The sequence below is a fragment of the Petaurus breviceps genome, unplaced genomic scaffold, assembly GCF_028583685.1.
Source record: "Petaurus breviceps papuanus isolate PSGF00001 unplaced genomic scaffold, PetGlider_PUasm1.0 90407, whole genome shotgun sequence".
NCBI lineage: Eukaryota > Metazoa > Chordata > Mammalia > Diprotodontia > Petauridae > Petaurus > Petaurus breviceps.
Window position 1 is genome coordinate 1 of NW_027187241.1, and position 18,256 is coordinate 18,256.

General features: G+C 39.0%; 1 protein-coding gene and 1 pseudogene across 1 annotated transcript in view; both read right to left on the reverse strand.

The window, feature by feature from the left end:
• Window positions 1-56: 56 nt before the first annotated feature.
• The window catches only part of PRKD3 (protein kinase D3), a 99,906-nt gene continuing 81,706 nt past the window's right edge, over window positions 57-18,256 (reverse strand). The window contains exons 14-17 of the mRNA XM_069108618.1: window positions 17,862-17,968; window positions 2,097-2,258; window positions 1,157-1,255; window positions 57-356 (exon numbers count right to left, since the gene is read on the reverse strand). Of these exons, the coding sequence (XP_068964719.1) occupies window positions 57-356; window positions 1,157-1,255; window positions 2,097-2,258; window positions 17,862-17,968 (668 nt within the window). The remainder of the gene's footprint in view (window positions 357-1,156; window positions 1,256-2,096; window positions 2,259-17,861; window positions 17,969-18,256) is intronic.
• Window positions 7,754-9,866, reverse strand: LOC138177403 (septin-9 pseudogene; annotated as a pseudogene).

An 18,256-nucleotide genomic window follows, 5' to 3' on the forward strand; every position in this document is an offset into this window, starting at 1 on the left:
GGGGTCCAGAAGAAGGAACTTGCTTTGGAGGAAAGAAGATAAGTTTAGACTCAAGATTATAAAAGCAACTCATTTATTAGTTCCTTACCTTCACTAGAAATTTCTTTCCATGGATTTGGTGGGTACATAAAGGCAGCATTTTGAATTTGGTCATTGATATCTTCATCTTCGTTAAATGGAAATGTGCCACTAAGGCTCACATAAACAATAACTCCCACTGACCACATATCCAGAGAACGATTATAACCTTTACTCCTGAGAACTTCAGGTGCTAAGTATGCTGGGGTCCCCACCACAGATCTCCTGAAGGACTTTTCACCTATGATGCGTGCAAAACCAAAGTCACATAGCTTCACCTGGAAATCAAGAATATCATTAAGTTACACAGACCTAGCTCAATATACAAACACACACACATACACATACGTATATATGTGTGTATGCATATATACACACATATACACATATCCTATATATAAAACTATATTATATGCATTTAGGTACACAAACTTTCCCCAAATAGCACAACATTGTATCTATTTCAATATTCCTTTATAAACTATGGGAACTTTAAATTTTAAATCACTTAAAACAAATATGCAAAACCATGTATTTTTCACATTTTTGGGTTAACCATGTTAACCACAACATTAAATATCAATCAAGCAGTGAACAAATAAATAAATGAACAGATTAAAAAAAAACTCTTATGGGAAGTTCCAGTTTTTTAATTGACCTCTTCTCCCCTCCCAAATTATTGGGCCAGGAGGGAAACTCCACCTGCAAGTTTCAGTCGTAAGAATCTAAGCTCTTTCAGTGTAAGATGACTGTACACTAAAAGGCAGAATGTAAGATAACTGGACCGTTTTGTTTTTGTATCCTAGAAGCCCTGTGCAGTCACTGCCATGTAATAGCTGCTTCATAAAATAATGAATTGAATATTAATAAAAATTGCAAATACACATGACATCTGAAAGACCATAGTGCTACAACAGTGAGAAGTATAAGAAAGGCTAACACGTTTAAAAGTAAGATGTCTAATTAGATGGCATTTATTTTTAATCTCTAGCTCCTCATGCAGTGCCCTGCATACCAATGCACCCCACTTCTGATCAACAATCTTTTTTGAACTGTCAGGTAGCAGCACATCACTCACCTGAGGGAACGGCTCTGCTGAGGCTAGCAGCACATTTTCTGGTTTTAAATCACAGTGCACAATATTCTTAAAATGTAAGTTCCTCAAAGCAACAAGTATCTGTGAATGAAATAAAGTGATATTTTAGTTCTTGGTATATTTATCTGTCCAGATAGTGAGAAAAATTTAATAGTGAATGGGACAGTATAATATTCTGAGTTTTATTTGGGAGCTCAAGTTTCTGGGGGCTTGGTCCCAACTCACATCCACCCTGGTCATTGTTGGTTTGGATGAAAAATACGGACCTAGAAGTCTCCTCAATTAATTTCCATTACAATTTATTAAGATGTCATTGGAATAGCAAAACTATACTGTTCCTTGTCAAATCTGTTATTGAGAAACAATATGCCATCATGCAAAGAAAACTAGCCAGGAAACCTGGGTCTGAAGCTCCTCTCAGGTGACCCTGGTGAAGTCACTTAACTTCTCAGTGCATCACTACACTCAATTTATACAAGTAACGAGAGGGTCAGCTGATGGTGGGGAATGATCAAATGTCCTGAGAGTGCCCTCAGCAACAAGTCAATTGCTGAATGAATGTCCAGATGCATGAGAAATGCTCCAGTCCAACAAAAGTCCAAGCCATGATCTCATCAAATGGACTAAAGGGGATTCACTTATTGGAACCTCTACTGATCAATACTCTGATACAAATAAACAAGGATAACAATGCCCATACTACTTTAGACTATACAGGGTTGTTATAAGGACACTTGAATATAATTATTTTTTTGAAGATTTTCATTATTTTTTAACTGTTATCAATTTTATAATATCCTTTGAATTAAAAAAAAAAACCCTAGGGCACACTGTCTATAAATTTCTCCCACCCCCCTACATAGAAGTATCATTTCTCTTTTAATTTAAAATTATTCTCTACTTCAAGAAAGAGAAAAAATACCTGTGTGACCATGAATTTAGTAATTCTCTCTGGAAGCCGGCTTTTCTCACTAGAAAGAATCATTTCTAACATATCTCCATGTAGCTTCTCCATGACCACAAAGACTCGTTCTGGGGTCTCAAACATGCACTCCAGATTAACAATCCCAGGGTGGTGCAAATTCTGAAAAGTTACAAAGTGTTGACAGAGAAAATCCAAGTAGAAAGACAGAGATACATTCTACATGTAATTTTTGCAATGTCTTTCACATTGTGTCACACAAGTAAAATTGATATTTAGGTAAAATTTACATAGGAAAAGAATAAAATTAAGGAATTGAACAGAATGGAGCAAATGCACAAATAATGCCAAGATGTATTTCTCCAAAGCACAGTCTGAAGAGCCAATTGCTTATAAGCCATTGGAAGATGTATGTCTAATGGGAAAGGATCCCAAAGTTGGAACAAGTGGAACAATGCCACATGAACTTTCTCGTGCAATGAGGTTATCTGGTGTCAACCCAGTTTTGTACAAGTCAAGTCAGTGGTTGCAAAGGGCAACAACTGCAACGGGGATTCTCTGCTCAAATGATAATAGACAGAGCTCAGGATGGGCCCCTGGAAGGTCATCCAGCCCAATACTCTTGACTTTATGCACATGAGGTACTGAAGAGTTAGAAAGTTACAGTCCTTTTCACTTGTTTCTGATTCTCAGAAGGGCATAATTAGTGAACATATAAAGCCCCAAACACTGTATCTGAAAACTGATGATTAATTTCCTCAGACTGTGTAGAGTAACGAGTTAATATTTGTAAAATACAGCTCCTGGCATACAGCAGACACTATATAAATTCTAGCTATAAATATTATTAATAGAATTTTTTTAAAAGCACATATGACAGTAAAGTGATAGTTGTGGCTTCTGTCAGAAGAAACAGTAAAACTATGGCTGTGCAGATTCTAGGTCATTAGAGGATTGAGTCACTCTACATAACCAGTTATCTTCTAGGTACCTCAGGGTTAACCCTTTAATTACTGGGACTTTAACTTTTTATATAGTTTATATCCTACTGTGTCAAATGGACATTTCCTATTTTGTACTTTCCATCAGCAGTAGATCCAAAAGATCCTTTGGGCATTTTCCTGATTCCCACTCATGGTCTAACATCCCAAGGGGTAAATTGAGCTGTCTCTTACTGAGTCATCCAAGTTTTCCGGTAATTGTCCTCTATAAGTGATGTAAAGATGTCCATTTTTATCCACTTTATCCTTTAGTATAGTTTTGTTTTTTTAATATCCCTCTATCTGTTGCCCTTCACTGGAGGAAGAACCTGGTTAGGACAAGCCTAGCTTCCTGTACACAACTAGAGGCCAGGGACTGGGTCTATGACATTACTGGTTCAGAGAACTCTCTGATGAGGGCAATCCCTCTACCAATGCAGGTCTGCACCTTCTCTGCAAATTGATACCTTAGAGAGCTGTCAAGGTCACTGAGAAGTGAACTGACTTGCCGAGGGTACTTAGGCCAATATGTGTCATAGGCAGGCCTTGGACAAGGTCTTCTTGTATTTGAGACCACCTCTCCATCCACTACGCCATGGTGTGTCTCATGTCAGCGTACATGTTTGCTGCAATGAGTTGTCCTGCCTTGTCTACACCTTCCCTTCTGCCATTAGCAGCTGCCACTCACAGAGATGAGTCTCTGGAGAGAATTGGGGAAAGTAGGGTACAATTCATGTAATGTGAGAGCTATTCCTGAAGCCACAAGTTGATGAAAGAAAGCATGGTGCCAATCAAAGGCTCAAGTTATGTAATATCTTTGTATGCATCCTGTTTTGGGCTTGAGGTTTGTTCAGCGATTTAGCACAATATCTTTGCTAGAGACTGATTGCTTTGTGAATGGATTCTCAGCTGGTCTAATGAATATTTCTGTTTCCCAGAGGAACTGACTGACCTCAGATAGGCTTTCTGATTTCTCTGGTTTCATATAAATAAGTCTTTTGCTTCTGGTCCTCAGGAATTATCAACAAAATTGCATTCCAACCTCATACACTCTGCACATGGATCAGAACAGTATATAGTGTACAAGCAGAGGTGTCAAACATTCCCTGCAACACTCCTGAGTGTGGCCTGAACCAATTACAATGTAATTGGGAAACACTTAACAAAATGAATAAAAATAATAAAACACAGATAATGCTAGTACGTAGTTTTCTAAGTCAATAGGTGGCCTGTAGGGATCTTGACATCTGTTTCAGTAGTACCCATTGCTATTTAAATTTGACACTACCACTCTACTCTCTCTCTCTACTGGTTATGGCTTATCACTTGTTCAGATACAGAAATATTCTAGCTAACGTCTTCCACTCATTGCCTTCTCTATTATTTTTGTCTGCTGCTAGTCATTATTCCTGTTGCTCAAATTGTTTCTCCTGTATTAAAATCCGCCCCCCCACACACCTTTTTCTCTCATGTATCCAAATCCACTTACTCTTTCAAGGCCAAGTTCAAAATCCAAACCCTCCACATAGCTTTTCCTGACCACCCTCCACCATCAGTAAAAGTGAAATGTCAATTGGAGATGCATATGCATATCAGTTTTTCCAAAGCATAACAATGTCAGCCAAATTAGTGAGACCATATTATATCTAAAATATTTAAATAATTACTGATTGCACTGATGACATATCAAAGTCTGCATTTCTTGCCCAATGTCAAAATAAACCTCATATCATACAATTTGAATATACAGGTAATAGATCCAAAACAGGCAGAATTAATTCTATCTTTAAAGGTCTTTATGGTGAAGTGCCCACCAGAAATTATACACTAGAGCCCCCTTAAACCTGCTAGAGGGGACCCCTACTGGGTTCCTTGGAAACCACCTAATAGGCTCCAATAGTAAAGAAATGTTTCACCTCTGTTGCTAAAACATGCCACAGATTCCCACGGATTCGGGTCTGTTTATGTTTGTATCCAAGGCTTTGCTAAGGGACTATGGCTTCGCTTCGCTTCAGTAGAAATAATACTAAGGCTTTGTTTCAATAAGAATAATACTGAGAATGTTTTGCTTGAATAGAAACAATACTGGGAATGCTTTGCCTTAATAAGAATAATACTGAGAATGTTTTGCCTCAATAGACACAATGTTAAAGGAAACATATTCTGTTGCCAGTAATCACATTGCCTATAAAATTATGTCTAACAGAAAGCTCAGGGCTGTCTTTCGGTCTGAGAGGCAGTCCCGGCCAGTTAATAAACACTCCTATCAAATTATAATTGGCCTAGCTGTCCTGTTATATTTCGGTGTCCATTACAATGGCAACAAATATTTACCCTTAAAATAGTAAACACTTCATTTTCTTTTATACAGTAGTAATTGATTCATTCTTACTGGATTTCAAAGAATTCTTTAAAGACTCCTTAATATAGGTACTCTGTAAATGTCTGCTGCTTGTAATGAAAATCAGTGACCTGTGGTTCTAAGACACAGAAACTTTCAGGGAAGGCACATTAATGATAGCACCATATTTCCTGTATAAAGAAACCTTAGAAGCAGGCATGCTTATTTATACATAAAGAAGAAGATAATCTATGTTCAATTTTAATTAAAAATAAATGATAAATTGTTGAACTGAGCCATTAGTAATTGGGGGCAGGGTAAGTTGGGCAGAAATTCTTCCCCAATCCATTTAAGGATTTTCTGAACAGATTTAAATGAGCTTTGTCTCTGCTCCTATCCTGCTAAATCTGTAGAGTATCCATATTATATTAAGATTAAGTAGGCAACTAATACATACTTAAACATTTTCTTGAGGAAGTTACAGTTCAAAAATAAAATACTTTAGAAAAGATATAAAGTAAACACAATTTCATGATGGTTATAGCAAACATTTTTATATTTCATATTATGTAATGATACAATCATCAGTTCATCAACTCAAATATTTTTACTGTAAACAATTACATAAGTTCCCCCAAATACTGATTACTATTAATACAACCCATTCAAAAGACAAGTCTTTTAGAGGAGCAACATAGTAATTTACTGCATCAAGGATTCCTATCATCAATTTAAAGCAGGAGTTTTTAATATGGGGTCTATAGGCCCCAAAGGCATCTATGATATAAGGGGGTCTATGAACTTGTATGAGGAAAAAAGTTATATCTTTATTTTTATTAACCTTTATTTTCCTTTGCAATCCTATTTTATTTTAGGCTGTTTAAAACATTATTTAAGATGGAATCCAAAGGTTTTTACAAAACTGACAAAGGGGTCCACTGAGGCAAATCTCTGAGCAAGGTAACTCATCAACAGGGGCAAGTTGTCTGCCAAAAAAATGGATCAATGGCTTGCCTCCATCAATGCCAGAGACCCCAAGCAGACAGACAGTTCCCTTTTATAGGTTTTTGGGGAGTATAGAACAAAGAACAGAATAGGAGAGATGACATCAAGGGACTGAGTACAAGATTTCCTCATCTGTAAAATGGAAGGCTGGCCTCCATAGACTCCAAAGTCCTTTCTAATCTCTAAATCTATGATTCTATCACCTAGACACTGTCCACTCCTCACCCTTACTCATCTCACGCAATCAACTGTTAAATCTTATCACTGTCTCCAAAGCATCTCCCATATCTTTCCCTTTCTCTTCTCTCATAGGCCCACCACTCTAATTTAGGTCCTCATCTTTTTTTTTTAAAGGAATTTATTTTTAAAAGAAAATCATAAATCCAAGCCAAGTTCCCAGCAAATCATCAGTTTCTACATTCCAACAAAGAGTAATAATAGTTGGTGGGAAGTAAGAGTAGAGGAACTACCTGATCTCTATTCCATTCCAATTCCCCAGCTCAAGGGACTACATGGAAGAGATAAGACGACAAGGAATTTTGGGGATCACATTAACAGAGACAACTGATTTGTTCGGATGGGCAGAGTTAAAAGGCACTTTCTGTCCCAGGTCTGGTACAAAGTCAGCTTTGTCACTGTTTCAGATTTTGGCACATTCATTTCCTAGAACTAGTAACTTCCCTGGGGTGGAGGGTAGGGGGATCAACTCTTGCTCTTATGGTTATTTTGTCTGAATCCTTTCATATTTGCAAGAGGATGGAGAACTAAGAGCCCATTTCCACAGGTCTCTATCCATCCTCTCATGACATGGAATCTCTGTGCTTCAAAAACTTACATTCTTTCTGAGAAGCTGTGATCTTATGTGGACAGAGATGAAAAATGGGTATAAGGACATACTTACACTGTATATATGTGTGTACACACATATCCACACAAACACACATACACACACAAACACCTGTTTGGCATTGAGCAAATCTGTCTAGTTATAATGGTCTGTAGCTACAGATTTCCCCTCTCCCCCACCCTTCTCTCCTTTCCTCTCTTTTTTCTGGTCCTAGAAGTAAAACGATTTGGTTTCCCAAAGAGCTGCTAAGGGCAGGAGAACAAAAGAATCTCAGGAGGAAGGAAGAAAATGGGGCTGGCATCCTAGGACAAGTTCCAAAGGTCTGACAGTCTACAATGGCCATTCTCCTACAGTCCAGAGTTTTCAGGTTTCATATGGTACAGAGACACCCTGCCCTCACCCAGAACCACACAATACATTTCTTTCACAGCCCCCTCTCTTCCAAAATCACTATCAGTGGGCTAATAATTAATACACTCAACAATGATATATGGTATCTTGTTATCTGGCAAAGTGGCAATGGCAGCATGTAAAAGGGATGATGACAAAATGAAGGAAATTATATAAAACGGGAAGGGAAAGGTGGTAGTGGACTAAGGCATGAGAATGAGTGGAAGGGATGGATCCCAGGAGTAGCAGAATGCTTTTACATCTCTTGGGGTGCCACCTCCTCCTTCACACTGTTGGAAAGCATGCTGCTGCTGTCCTCATTCAGATGCTTTACTCAACAGGCTTCAAAGTGAATACCAGTAGTGTCCTTAATGTTCTGCATGTGTGTCCTGATAAGGAGATCCTGCAGATAAGCAAACTCACAGTGTGCACTATTTTCCACTTCAATGGTGCCCCATTTAGTCTTCTCCCAAGGATCCTTTCTCCCATTCACTTGGTATTCATGGTCATTGCCCACAACAGCAAATGGAATAATTTCTCTAAAAATTTCTCACTCACCAGTCTGTCTTCTGGGTCATCAAATTCTTTCTGAGGATATATATCAATACCGCTGGATAACAAATGAGCAGTGGTCCTTTGTTGGAAGTAGTCTCTTTCTTCTGGTGGCAGCTTTTGTAATGACTGGGACGATGCTGACCACTCTGCTCAGACGTTGCATGAATTCAATGTCCGGTAGTCGGAGAGGATGGCCAGGGGCAGCAATGAAATAGGTGCAGTAGTGCACCCAGGTGTCTGGGATCCTCTTCTTTCAGTTGATGTTAATTTCCTCTTGTAGATTATTTCTCATACAGATCGCTAATGAACTACATAATGGGTTGTTAATGTGATCCCCAAATATGTCAATCACAGTCAGGTCCATCCACCCTTCTCCTCAATTCCATGAGTGATTTGAACTCAATGGTTTGGGGGATCCATTCCTCCAAAACTGGGGATTGCCTCAGTAAAGGCATAGCAAATGCATCTGGTCTTTGCCGGGGCAGCTCAGGGATATTTGACACCGGAGGATTCATCCTCTGCAGGGAGGGTTCCTGGGGTTTGACTACTGTAATCCCAGTTTCTCTGGGAGATGGCTTGGGGGTCTTGTGCCCTAGAACCTCAGCTCTTCTGAGGCTGAACTGGGATGGCCCTATGCCACTAGAGTTCTCTACCTACTTAGAGGAGATTTTGATGGAGATCTACATCCTCCAGAACACAGGCTCACTTTTGGGTCCAGAAAGCCTGATTCTCCTTAGGGAGGGCTTGGAGGACTTCTGGACTGGAGAGTCCACAGGTCAGAGAGACAACTCAAGAGTTCTTCACATCAAGGTCCTGGAATTTCTGTGTGGAGCTGGCAACAGTGGTACAGAGGAGTGGTGTCTGGATCTGCTGTGGTGGTTGCAGACTTGGGTATCTTGACCTCCTTGACCTCAAAGTATCAAAAGTCCGAGATGATCTCATCAAGCTGTGCATTGACTGTGGGGTCCGACATGCTGGCTCTTGAAAGATGTCTAGAGGCTGGCTTAGAAGTTCTTACCCTCACCCCTGGCCAATCCCAGAGAGCTGGTTGGGGGGCTGGCTGCCCAAGACATTTACAGCGCAGAGCTTATTCGCTCTCTCACTCTCTGTCCTCATCACTTCTTGCCCAGGCTACAGCAATAGCTTCCTAAGAGATCTCCCTACCTCCTATCTTTTTAGACTACAACTCATACAGTTGCCAGGGATTTTCTTAAAGCACAGGTCTGCTTATGTATGTCCAGTGGCTTCCTATTATGTCCACAATCTCTCTTGCTTAAAACTTGTCACTATGTGGCTGCTTCCTACCATTCTGGTCTTCTTACTTTCTTCCACACAATCTACCATCTAAGTGAGGTGACTGACTTTCTGCTCTTCACATATACTTCACCACTCATCTCTGAGCCTTTGCACTGGCTGTCCAAAATGCCTGAAATGTACTTCTCCCCCTTGGAATTCTTGGATTCCTTCAAAATCACTCAAAAATCAATTTCTGCAAGAGGCCTTCCCTTTGTACTCCCCAGTTGCTAGTGCATTTCCCACTCCCATAGTCTGCCATCATGATTAGCTTGCATGTGCCTCATCTGGAATGCTGTTATTACTAAATATGAGGCACCACAATTTAAGGATGCTGATAAGCTGGAAAATGTCCAGAATAGGAACGGCAGCTAGGATAGTGAAGGGCCTTAATACTGTGCTATATAAAGCTTGATTGGAAGGATCTGGGGATGTTTATTCTCAGTGATGGCTATCTTTATGTGCTGGAAGGGTAGGAGCAATGGGGAGAAGTGGCAAAAGGGCTAATTTAGGCTTGGTATCAAGAAAAGCTTCCTCACCATACATAGAACAGACCAAAATCTGAATGGGCTGCTTCTTGAGGCAGACAGTGGATGACCACTTGTCAGATGTGTTATAGCAGGAATTCCTTTCTTATGAATGGTGTACTAAACAGTCACTGGGCTTTCCTTCTAAGACTCTGATTCTGTGGTTCTGCTTTGTATGTACTTTGTATATACTTAAACTTATATATATATGTTGCCCCAGAATTAGAATGTAAGCTCCTCAGGGGCAGGGACTATTTTGCCTTTGTGTTTGTATTCTCAGGGCCCAGCAATCAATGTCTTACAGACAGTAAGTGTTTAATAACTGCTTGAAGAGGAGGATCAAAGAAGTTACAGGACAACTGTTCACAACCATAGGTGGAATAACAGACAAGAAATAGTTACTGTACAAGGAAACTGGCCTTTGGACTACAAAAGAGAACAAAAATGACTAATCGGGAACTAAGACAGATCGTAAGAAAGCACCTAACTGCCCTTGACGGGTACAATTTACCAGTACCAGCCAGTCATGAAGAAACCAGCAGATACAATTATTAAAGCACTGTCACGATCTCTGGAAAACTGAAGGGTATGGGAGAGGTACCACAGCAAAGGCAAAAACATCCTAATTTTCAAAAAAGGTTAAAGAATAGCATCCAGGGGCGGCCAGGTAGCACAGCGAGTAAGAGCACCGGCTCCAGTGTTGGGATGACCTAGGATCGAATCCCAGGCTCAGACACTCAGCACCACACCCAGAAATAACTGGCTGTGTAACCTTGAGCAAGTTACTTAACCCCAATTGCATATAAAAAAAAAAAAAAGAATAGCATCTAAACAATCTAGGGTAGTTAGCTTCACATCAAGCAAAATGCACATTCAGTAATCATCCTTTTAATGGTAAGTCTATACAGAAAAGGAAGTAATGACAAAGAGATGGCATGGCTTCATCAGGACCAGGTCATGCCAGACTAACCCCATGTCCTTCTTTGCTGAGGTTACTAAATTGCCTAGAGTGAAAGAAGCATTAAAAGTCTTTCATATAGTTTGTGTGGAAAAGACAAACCAACAGGGAGTAGACAACAGTAAAATTGTGTGAACATGAAATTAGTTAAATAGCTTTACTGAGAAGGTAGTCAATAATAGGTTCCATCAACTGGGATGGTAGTATCAATACATACAATAACCCTTATTGGATGAAAATTTTTATTGCTTGTGAGGATCGGCTGGTTCTTCCGAGGTCCTCCATTTCAAAGAAAGCACCCAGGTCAGGGTAACCTTCCATGTCTTTCTTCTTCTCTAGGTGCTAGTCCTGACTCTCCAGACTTTCTCTATCATGCCCTGGCAGGCACCTTCTCCTCTCTTCTCCTCTCCTCTCTGACCCTTCCCCCTCCTCCTGCTTTTCAGATCACTTTTAAATGTCATCTTTCCCCATTAGAATGTAAGCTCCTTAAGGGCAGGGACTGTCTTTCCTTTTGTTGGGATTTGGATCCTAAATGCTTTCTTACCATAGTGTCTGGAACGTGGTAAGTATTAAATAAACACTCCTTGACTAGATAAGCTGAAGGAGAGAGTAGACAGCTATTCATCTGAAAAAGATCTAGGGGTTTTAGTGGACAGACAGTTCAATAGAAGCCAGTTGTGTGAAATGGCAGCCAAAAAACAAGCATGCTTTCAGTATGCATTGAGAGATCTCCCTCCCAGGAAACCCTGCACTTTGCCCTGGGGGAGTTAACATCTTAGGTTGTCTATTTAGTTCTGTCACCATACTTGAGGAAGGGTACTGAAATGCTAGAGAGTGTCTAGACAAGACCCACAAGAATGGTGAAGAGGTTAAAGTCCCTGCCATGTGAGGACAGACTGAAAGAACTGGAGGTGCTTAGCCAACAGAACAGAAGACAATGAATGGACAGAACAGGTATCTTCAGGAATCTGAAGAGCTGTCATATGGGAGAGGGATAAAATTGTCTTTTCACTTGTCCCCAGAGAACAAAACCGGGAGCCATAGGGAAAAGATGTAGTGACAAATTTAGGCTTGATGTAAAGAAAAACTTCCTAAAAATAAGAGCGATCCAAAAGTTGACTGGACTGCTTCATGTGGTAGTTAAGTTTCCCATCCATTGAGGTCTTCAAGCAACGGCTAGAAAACTACCTGTCAGGTACTTTGAAGAGGGGAATTTCTATTTATTTATTTATGGGGTTGTAGTAGATGGCTTATGAGGTCTCTTTCAATTCTGAGATTCTATGGCTCTTTCCTCTAATTATTTCTAGATTATAAGATCCATGGAAGAATTATTCTAAATTTAGAACAGCTCAAAATCCCACAGAGCTAATACTTACTGAATCAATTATTTCATGATGAGAGACTCTGAAGTTATGGTTTAGACTATTATTTAAATGTTTAAAGACTGCCTCCAGGGTTCCAGGCATACAGGATAAGTCTTTTTAAATTTTAATCTATGAGATGCCATTCTTTAGTTTCACTTAATTGAGGCATTTAGAGTAGTGCTTAAAACAGAAAACATATTGTTACAGCTACCAAAATGAAAAACATTTTTCATCCCATGACATAATCAACATCATTTCTCTCAACAAAGTCACAGCACCCTATTTCTTATAAATATTCCCATCCAACACTTTAATGGCCCCTTGTGTGCTTATTTCCTGACCTAAATGATACCATGACTTGCTACATACTTTGATAATGCCTCAAAAATCAAGGCCCTAAAACATATAATCCTACCAAACCAGATTTTTCATTTCTGTTTCCAATCTACAGACATACTGACTATCTAGTAAGTTGAATACAAGTAATTGTGGTCTTTCAGTAACATTTAAAAATCCTTTCAACAGCTTAATTCTGGAATAGGGATCAAAGAAGACAACAGTTAGAATGTAATCACATCACTGTAGAGTATACTGTACTGTACATAATTTTGGTACAATCAAAGAAGCTTACAAGAAAGACCACTAGGATATGGGATCAAGTTGAATTTTACTTTCTTTTTAAAATTTTTTTTAAATTAAATTTTATGTTTATTTTTAGTTTATGTCATTCATTTCCACAAGACTGAGTTGCAAATTTTCTCCCCATCTTTCCCCTACCCACCACCCCAAAAAAGAGATCCCACTGTATACTCCCTGCCCTAATCTGTCCTCCCCCATCCCCCTACCGGCTTTCCAGTAGGGCAAGATGGATCGCCATACCCCAGTGCCTGTATATCTTATTTCCCAGCTGCATGTAAAATAGTTATAATAATAACAATAATAGTAAAATTTTTGAAAAACATTTGATTTTACAACTTTGAATTCCAGATTCTTTCTCTTCCTCCCTCATCAACCATTCTTACTGGGAAGATAAGCAATTCAATATAGGTTGTACATGTGTAGCTATATTTCCCTCCATCCTATCCCAACCCCGACTTGTTCTATTCTCTACTTTGACCCTGTCCCTTTTCAAAAGTGTGTGCTTCTAACTACCCACCCCCCAACCTGTCCTCACCTTCATCATCCCCCCTCTCATTCCCTTCTCCCCTACTCTCCTGTAGGGGAAGATACCCAATTTAGTGTGTATGTCATTCCCTCCCTACACCAAATTCAATGAAAGTAAGGTTGACCCATTCCCTTTTGCCTTCCTGTTCTTCCCCTCCATTGTAACAGTTATCCCTTGCCTCTTCTATATGAGATAATTTACCTCATTCTCTCTCTTTATATGCCTTTCAACTCTCCTCATACTGAGAAAAGTTTCATAAGTTACAATTATTGTTTTCCATATAGGCATGTAAATAGTTCAACTCTGATTCAAAGTTCCTTATGATTCTTTTCCCTGTTTACCTTCTCATGCTTCTCTTGCTTCTTGTATTTGAAGGTCAAATTTTCTATTAACTCTGTTTTTTTCATCAAGAAGGCTTGAAAGTCCTCTATTTCATTGAATGACCATATTTTCCACTGAAGCATTATACTCAGTTTTGCTGGGTAGGTGATTCTTGGTTTTAATCCCAGGTCCTTTGACCTCCAGAGTATCATATTCCAAGCCATTTGATACCTTAGTGTAGAAGCTGCTATATCCTGTGTTTCCTGATTGTGTTTCCACAATATTCAAATTGTTTCCTCCTGGCTGCCTGTAATATTTTCTCTTTGATCTGGGAATTCCAGAACCTGGCTATAATATTCCTAGGAGTTTTCTTTTGGGGATCTTTTTCAGGATGTGATTGGTGGATTCTTTCAACCTCTATTTTGCCTTCTGGTTCTAAAACATCAGGGCAATTTTCCATGAGAATTTCTTGAAGGATGATTTCTAGGTTCTTTTTTTTGATCATGGCTTTCAGGTAGTCCAATAATTTTTAAATTATCTCTCCTGGATCTATTTTCCAGGTCAGTGGTTTTTCCAATGAGATACTTCACACTGCCTTCTATTTTTTCATTTGTTTGGATCTGTTTAATAGTATCTTGATTTCTCATAAAGTCATTAGCTTCCATTTGCTCCAATCTAATTCTGAAGGAATGATTCTCCTCAGTGAGCTTTTGAAATTCTTTTTCCACCTGGCAAATTTGGCTTTTTAAGGCATTTTTTCCCTCATCTTTTTGGGCCTCTTTTGCCATTTGAGTTAATCTATTTTTTAAGGTGCTCTTTTCTTCAGTCAGGTTGTTAATAACTCTCTTTTCATGATTTTCTTGCATCATTCTCATTACTCTTCCCATTTTTCCTCCACTTCTCTGAACTTGATTTTCAAAATCTTTTCTTGAGCTCCTCCATGGCCTGTAAGCAGTTCATATTTTTCTTGGAAGCTGTGGCGCAGGAGTTCTGAATTCGTTGTCTTCCTGCCATTCCATGCTTTGATGCTTTTTGTCCCCAAAAAAGGAATCTAAAGTTGGGTTGCTGTGCTTGCTTTGCTTCCTTTGCTTACTCATGTTGCCACTCAATTACTTGACTTTCAAGCTCTTTGCCACAGTAGAACTCTGCTTCCAGAGGGGAGAGCTTTGTCCCAAATCACTGGGTTTTTCACAGCTGCTGGAGCTATTAGGAAGGCGCTGTCTCTGCAGCCCCCACAAACTCTGGCTCACTGGTCACATACCTCAGGACCACCACCCAAGACCATGATCTAGATCTAGGAAGGTTAAAGCAAGAGCAATTACCTTCTGAATGTTCGCTTGGCCCCACTATGATCTGCAGGCCAGGAGCTCTGAAGCAGTCACATGGAGGCGGCTGCAGGGTCATAGCACCTCTGCCACTTCTAGCTCCAGGGTCAGGGGCCAGACCCACTCCTCCATCCCCCCTCCCCCCAGTTCCAATAGAGTTCTACACTGACCTCTCACTTTTTCTTTGGCATTTATGGGTTGATAATTCTTGAAACCACCACAGCTGCTGGTGATCCACTCTCCAGAAGTCCATTGCAGACGCTGGTCTGAGCCGCCCTGGGGCTAAAACTACAGGCTCAAGCAGGGCTGGACTCAGCTTCCAGCGTGCTGCAATGGACCCTTCCTGTCCACCTTCCGGGCTGCCTTCAGTGGGAGATTTGTTTCTCTCTGTCACTGTGGGTTCTGTAGCTCCAAAATTTGTTTAGAGTCATATTTTATAGATATTTGAGGTGGTTATGAGGGGAGCTTAGGGAGTTTTCCTACTTCCACACCTCCATCTTGGCTCTGAATTTTACTTTCAACATCACACAAAATAAGGCTAATATTAGAAATGTTAGTACATAAAAATAAACTGATAAATTGCTATTTTTATTAAATTTATAGGTATAGCTAACATGACAAAACAGGAAAATGATAAATGCTGGAGAAGATGTTGGAAAACTGGAACACTAATGCATTGTTGGTGTAGTTGTGAACTTATTCAACCTTTCTGGAGAGCAATCTGGAACTATGTCCAAAGAGTTGTAAAAATGTGCATATACCCTTTGACCCAGCAATACCACTTCTAAGGCTGTATCCCAAAGAGATCATACAACTGGAAAAACGACCTGTATGTACAAAAATATCTATAGCAGCTTTTTGTGGTTGCAAAGAACTGGAAATCAAATGGGGAATGGCTAAACAAGTTGTGGTGTATGAATGTAATGGAATGCTATTGTACTATAAGAAATGAGGAGCAGACAGACTTTATGATATCTTGGAAAGATTCATATAAACTGATGCTTAGTGAGAGAAGCAGAACCAGGAGAATACTGTACACAATTACAGATATATCATATCTGTGATGACTAACTTTGATATACTGGGTTCCTCTCAACAATGTAAGGCTGTAAGACAGCTCCAAGAGACTCATGATGAAAAAGGCTGTCCACATTCAAAGAAAGAATTATGGAGTCTGGATGCAGATTGAAGCTAACTACTTGCTCTCTCTTATTTGTCTTATTTTGCTCCTTCTTTTGTATTGTTCATTCCATTGGTTATAATCCTTTACAGCATGACTAATGTTTAATGTGTAGGACCTATATTGGATTGCATGCCCCTGGGGGGGAGGTGGATTAGGAGAGGTAAGGAAAGAAAATTTGTAACTAGAAGTTAATAAATAAATAATTTTTTTAAAAAGACATATAGGTATACATAAGTCTTTCAGATATAACCTCATGAATCTAAAATAAAATTAAATGATTCTGAATTCATAAAAATGACAAACAATACTTTTGATTTTTTAGTAGTCTAATACTATTTGCTTTACATTATGTTATAACAACACAATTAACTGCCTCTGAGAAATGTTAAAATTATGAAATGAGCAAGAAAAACTAGAGGTCATAACATAAAGAAAAACAAGGAAACATCCCTGAGACTCAGTGGGATGAGACTAGAATGTGGATCTTGAAGAAAATGCTTCATTCAGGGGTACAGGAGGGAAACAAGACAAAGTTTTTAGTGAATTGTAAACTCAGGAATGGTCAACAATGTGATATGGAAACAAAGAAATTTGATTTTACCTTAGGCTATTTAAAAAGAGTCACCACTTCTAGTAAAAAGGAAATGATAGTTCTGTCCTGACCAAAGCTCCTGTATAGATCTCTGTTCAGTTGTGTGTGTCATATTTTAGAAAGGACACTGATAAGTTAGAGAACACAACCAAAAGAGTGAAAGGCCTCGACTCTGTGCCATGGGAGAAGCTAGAGAAATGGCTACTGAACCTAAGGAAGAGAGGACATAGAAGGGACATGATTGCTATTTTCAAATATAGGAAGGGCTGTTACCTGAAAAAAAAAATTAAGTTTATTCTGTTTGGTGCTAGAGGGCAGAAATAGGAGCAGGGGGTAGAAACTGCAAAGTGGCACATTTAGGTTTGAATTAAGGAAAAATCTTCCTAACAACTAAACCCCAGAATAGAATGACCCATAGTGGTAAATCAAGGTTTCCCCTTCACTGGAGATACTCCAGTAAAAGTTGGATGGCCATTTGTTTGTTATATAGAAGAGGGAATTTTTTTTTCAGGTATATGATGGGCTACATGATTACTGACATCCTTCCTAACTTGGACATTCTGAGATTAATGTGTAATAATTTCCATGAAATACTCAACAGTACAGAGATGACAGAACCAAATACCCTGAGCATCTAGAGTTACAACTTTTTAAAAAAAGACATTTTACTAGTATTTGATACCTGAATGCAACATAGTAAATAGCTTTCCTTACTTATTACTCTGCAATCCTAGGTTTAAATTAAATCTTTATACAATTTTAATGCAATTTTGAAAAGTAAAGCTAAATTATAGTTCCAGAAACTAATTTTGCCATCCACCTAGTGACCAGGTGACAGTAAGAGAAAGTAAATGTTAGTTTTGTCAACAAATATAACAGAAACTTTAAAAAAATAAAAAAAAAAGTATTGCTATTTTACCTGCAGAATAGCCACTTCATTCCGAAGTTGACTTTCCTGTTTTGTGGGGAATCTCATCTTATCAATCACTTTAATAGCAACATCCCGCCCAGTCTTTCTATGTTTTCCTGGAGAAAAAGAAGTGAAATTTAGTAACAGAGCTAAAATGGAAGCTCTCACAAATATAAAAAACTATAATGAAAAGTTGTTCACCAGCTGAAATAAGCAAGCTTACTTGAAACATATTAAATTTGTTCGTGCATTTCCTTTCTTTCTAACATTTCTGTTAATCTCCCTAATTAATCCCATACTAATTTTGAGAAGGAAAAAACTAGTATTTTCCCACTAAAAGGTTATTTAAGGGACTCAACTGGAACACTTAAGGAGGCAAAAAAGATTTTGTTAGCTGAAGTAAT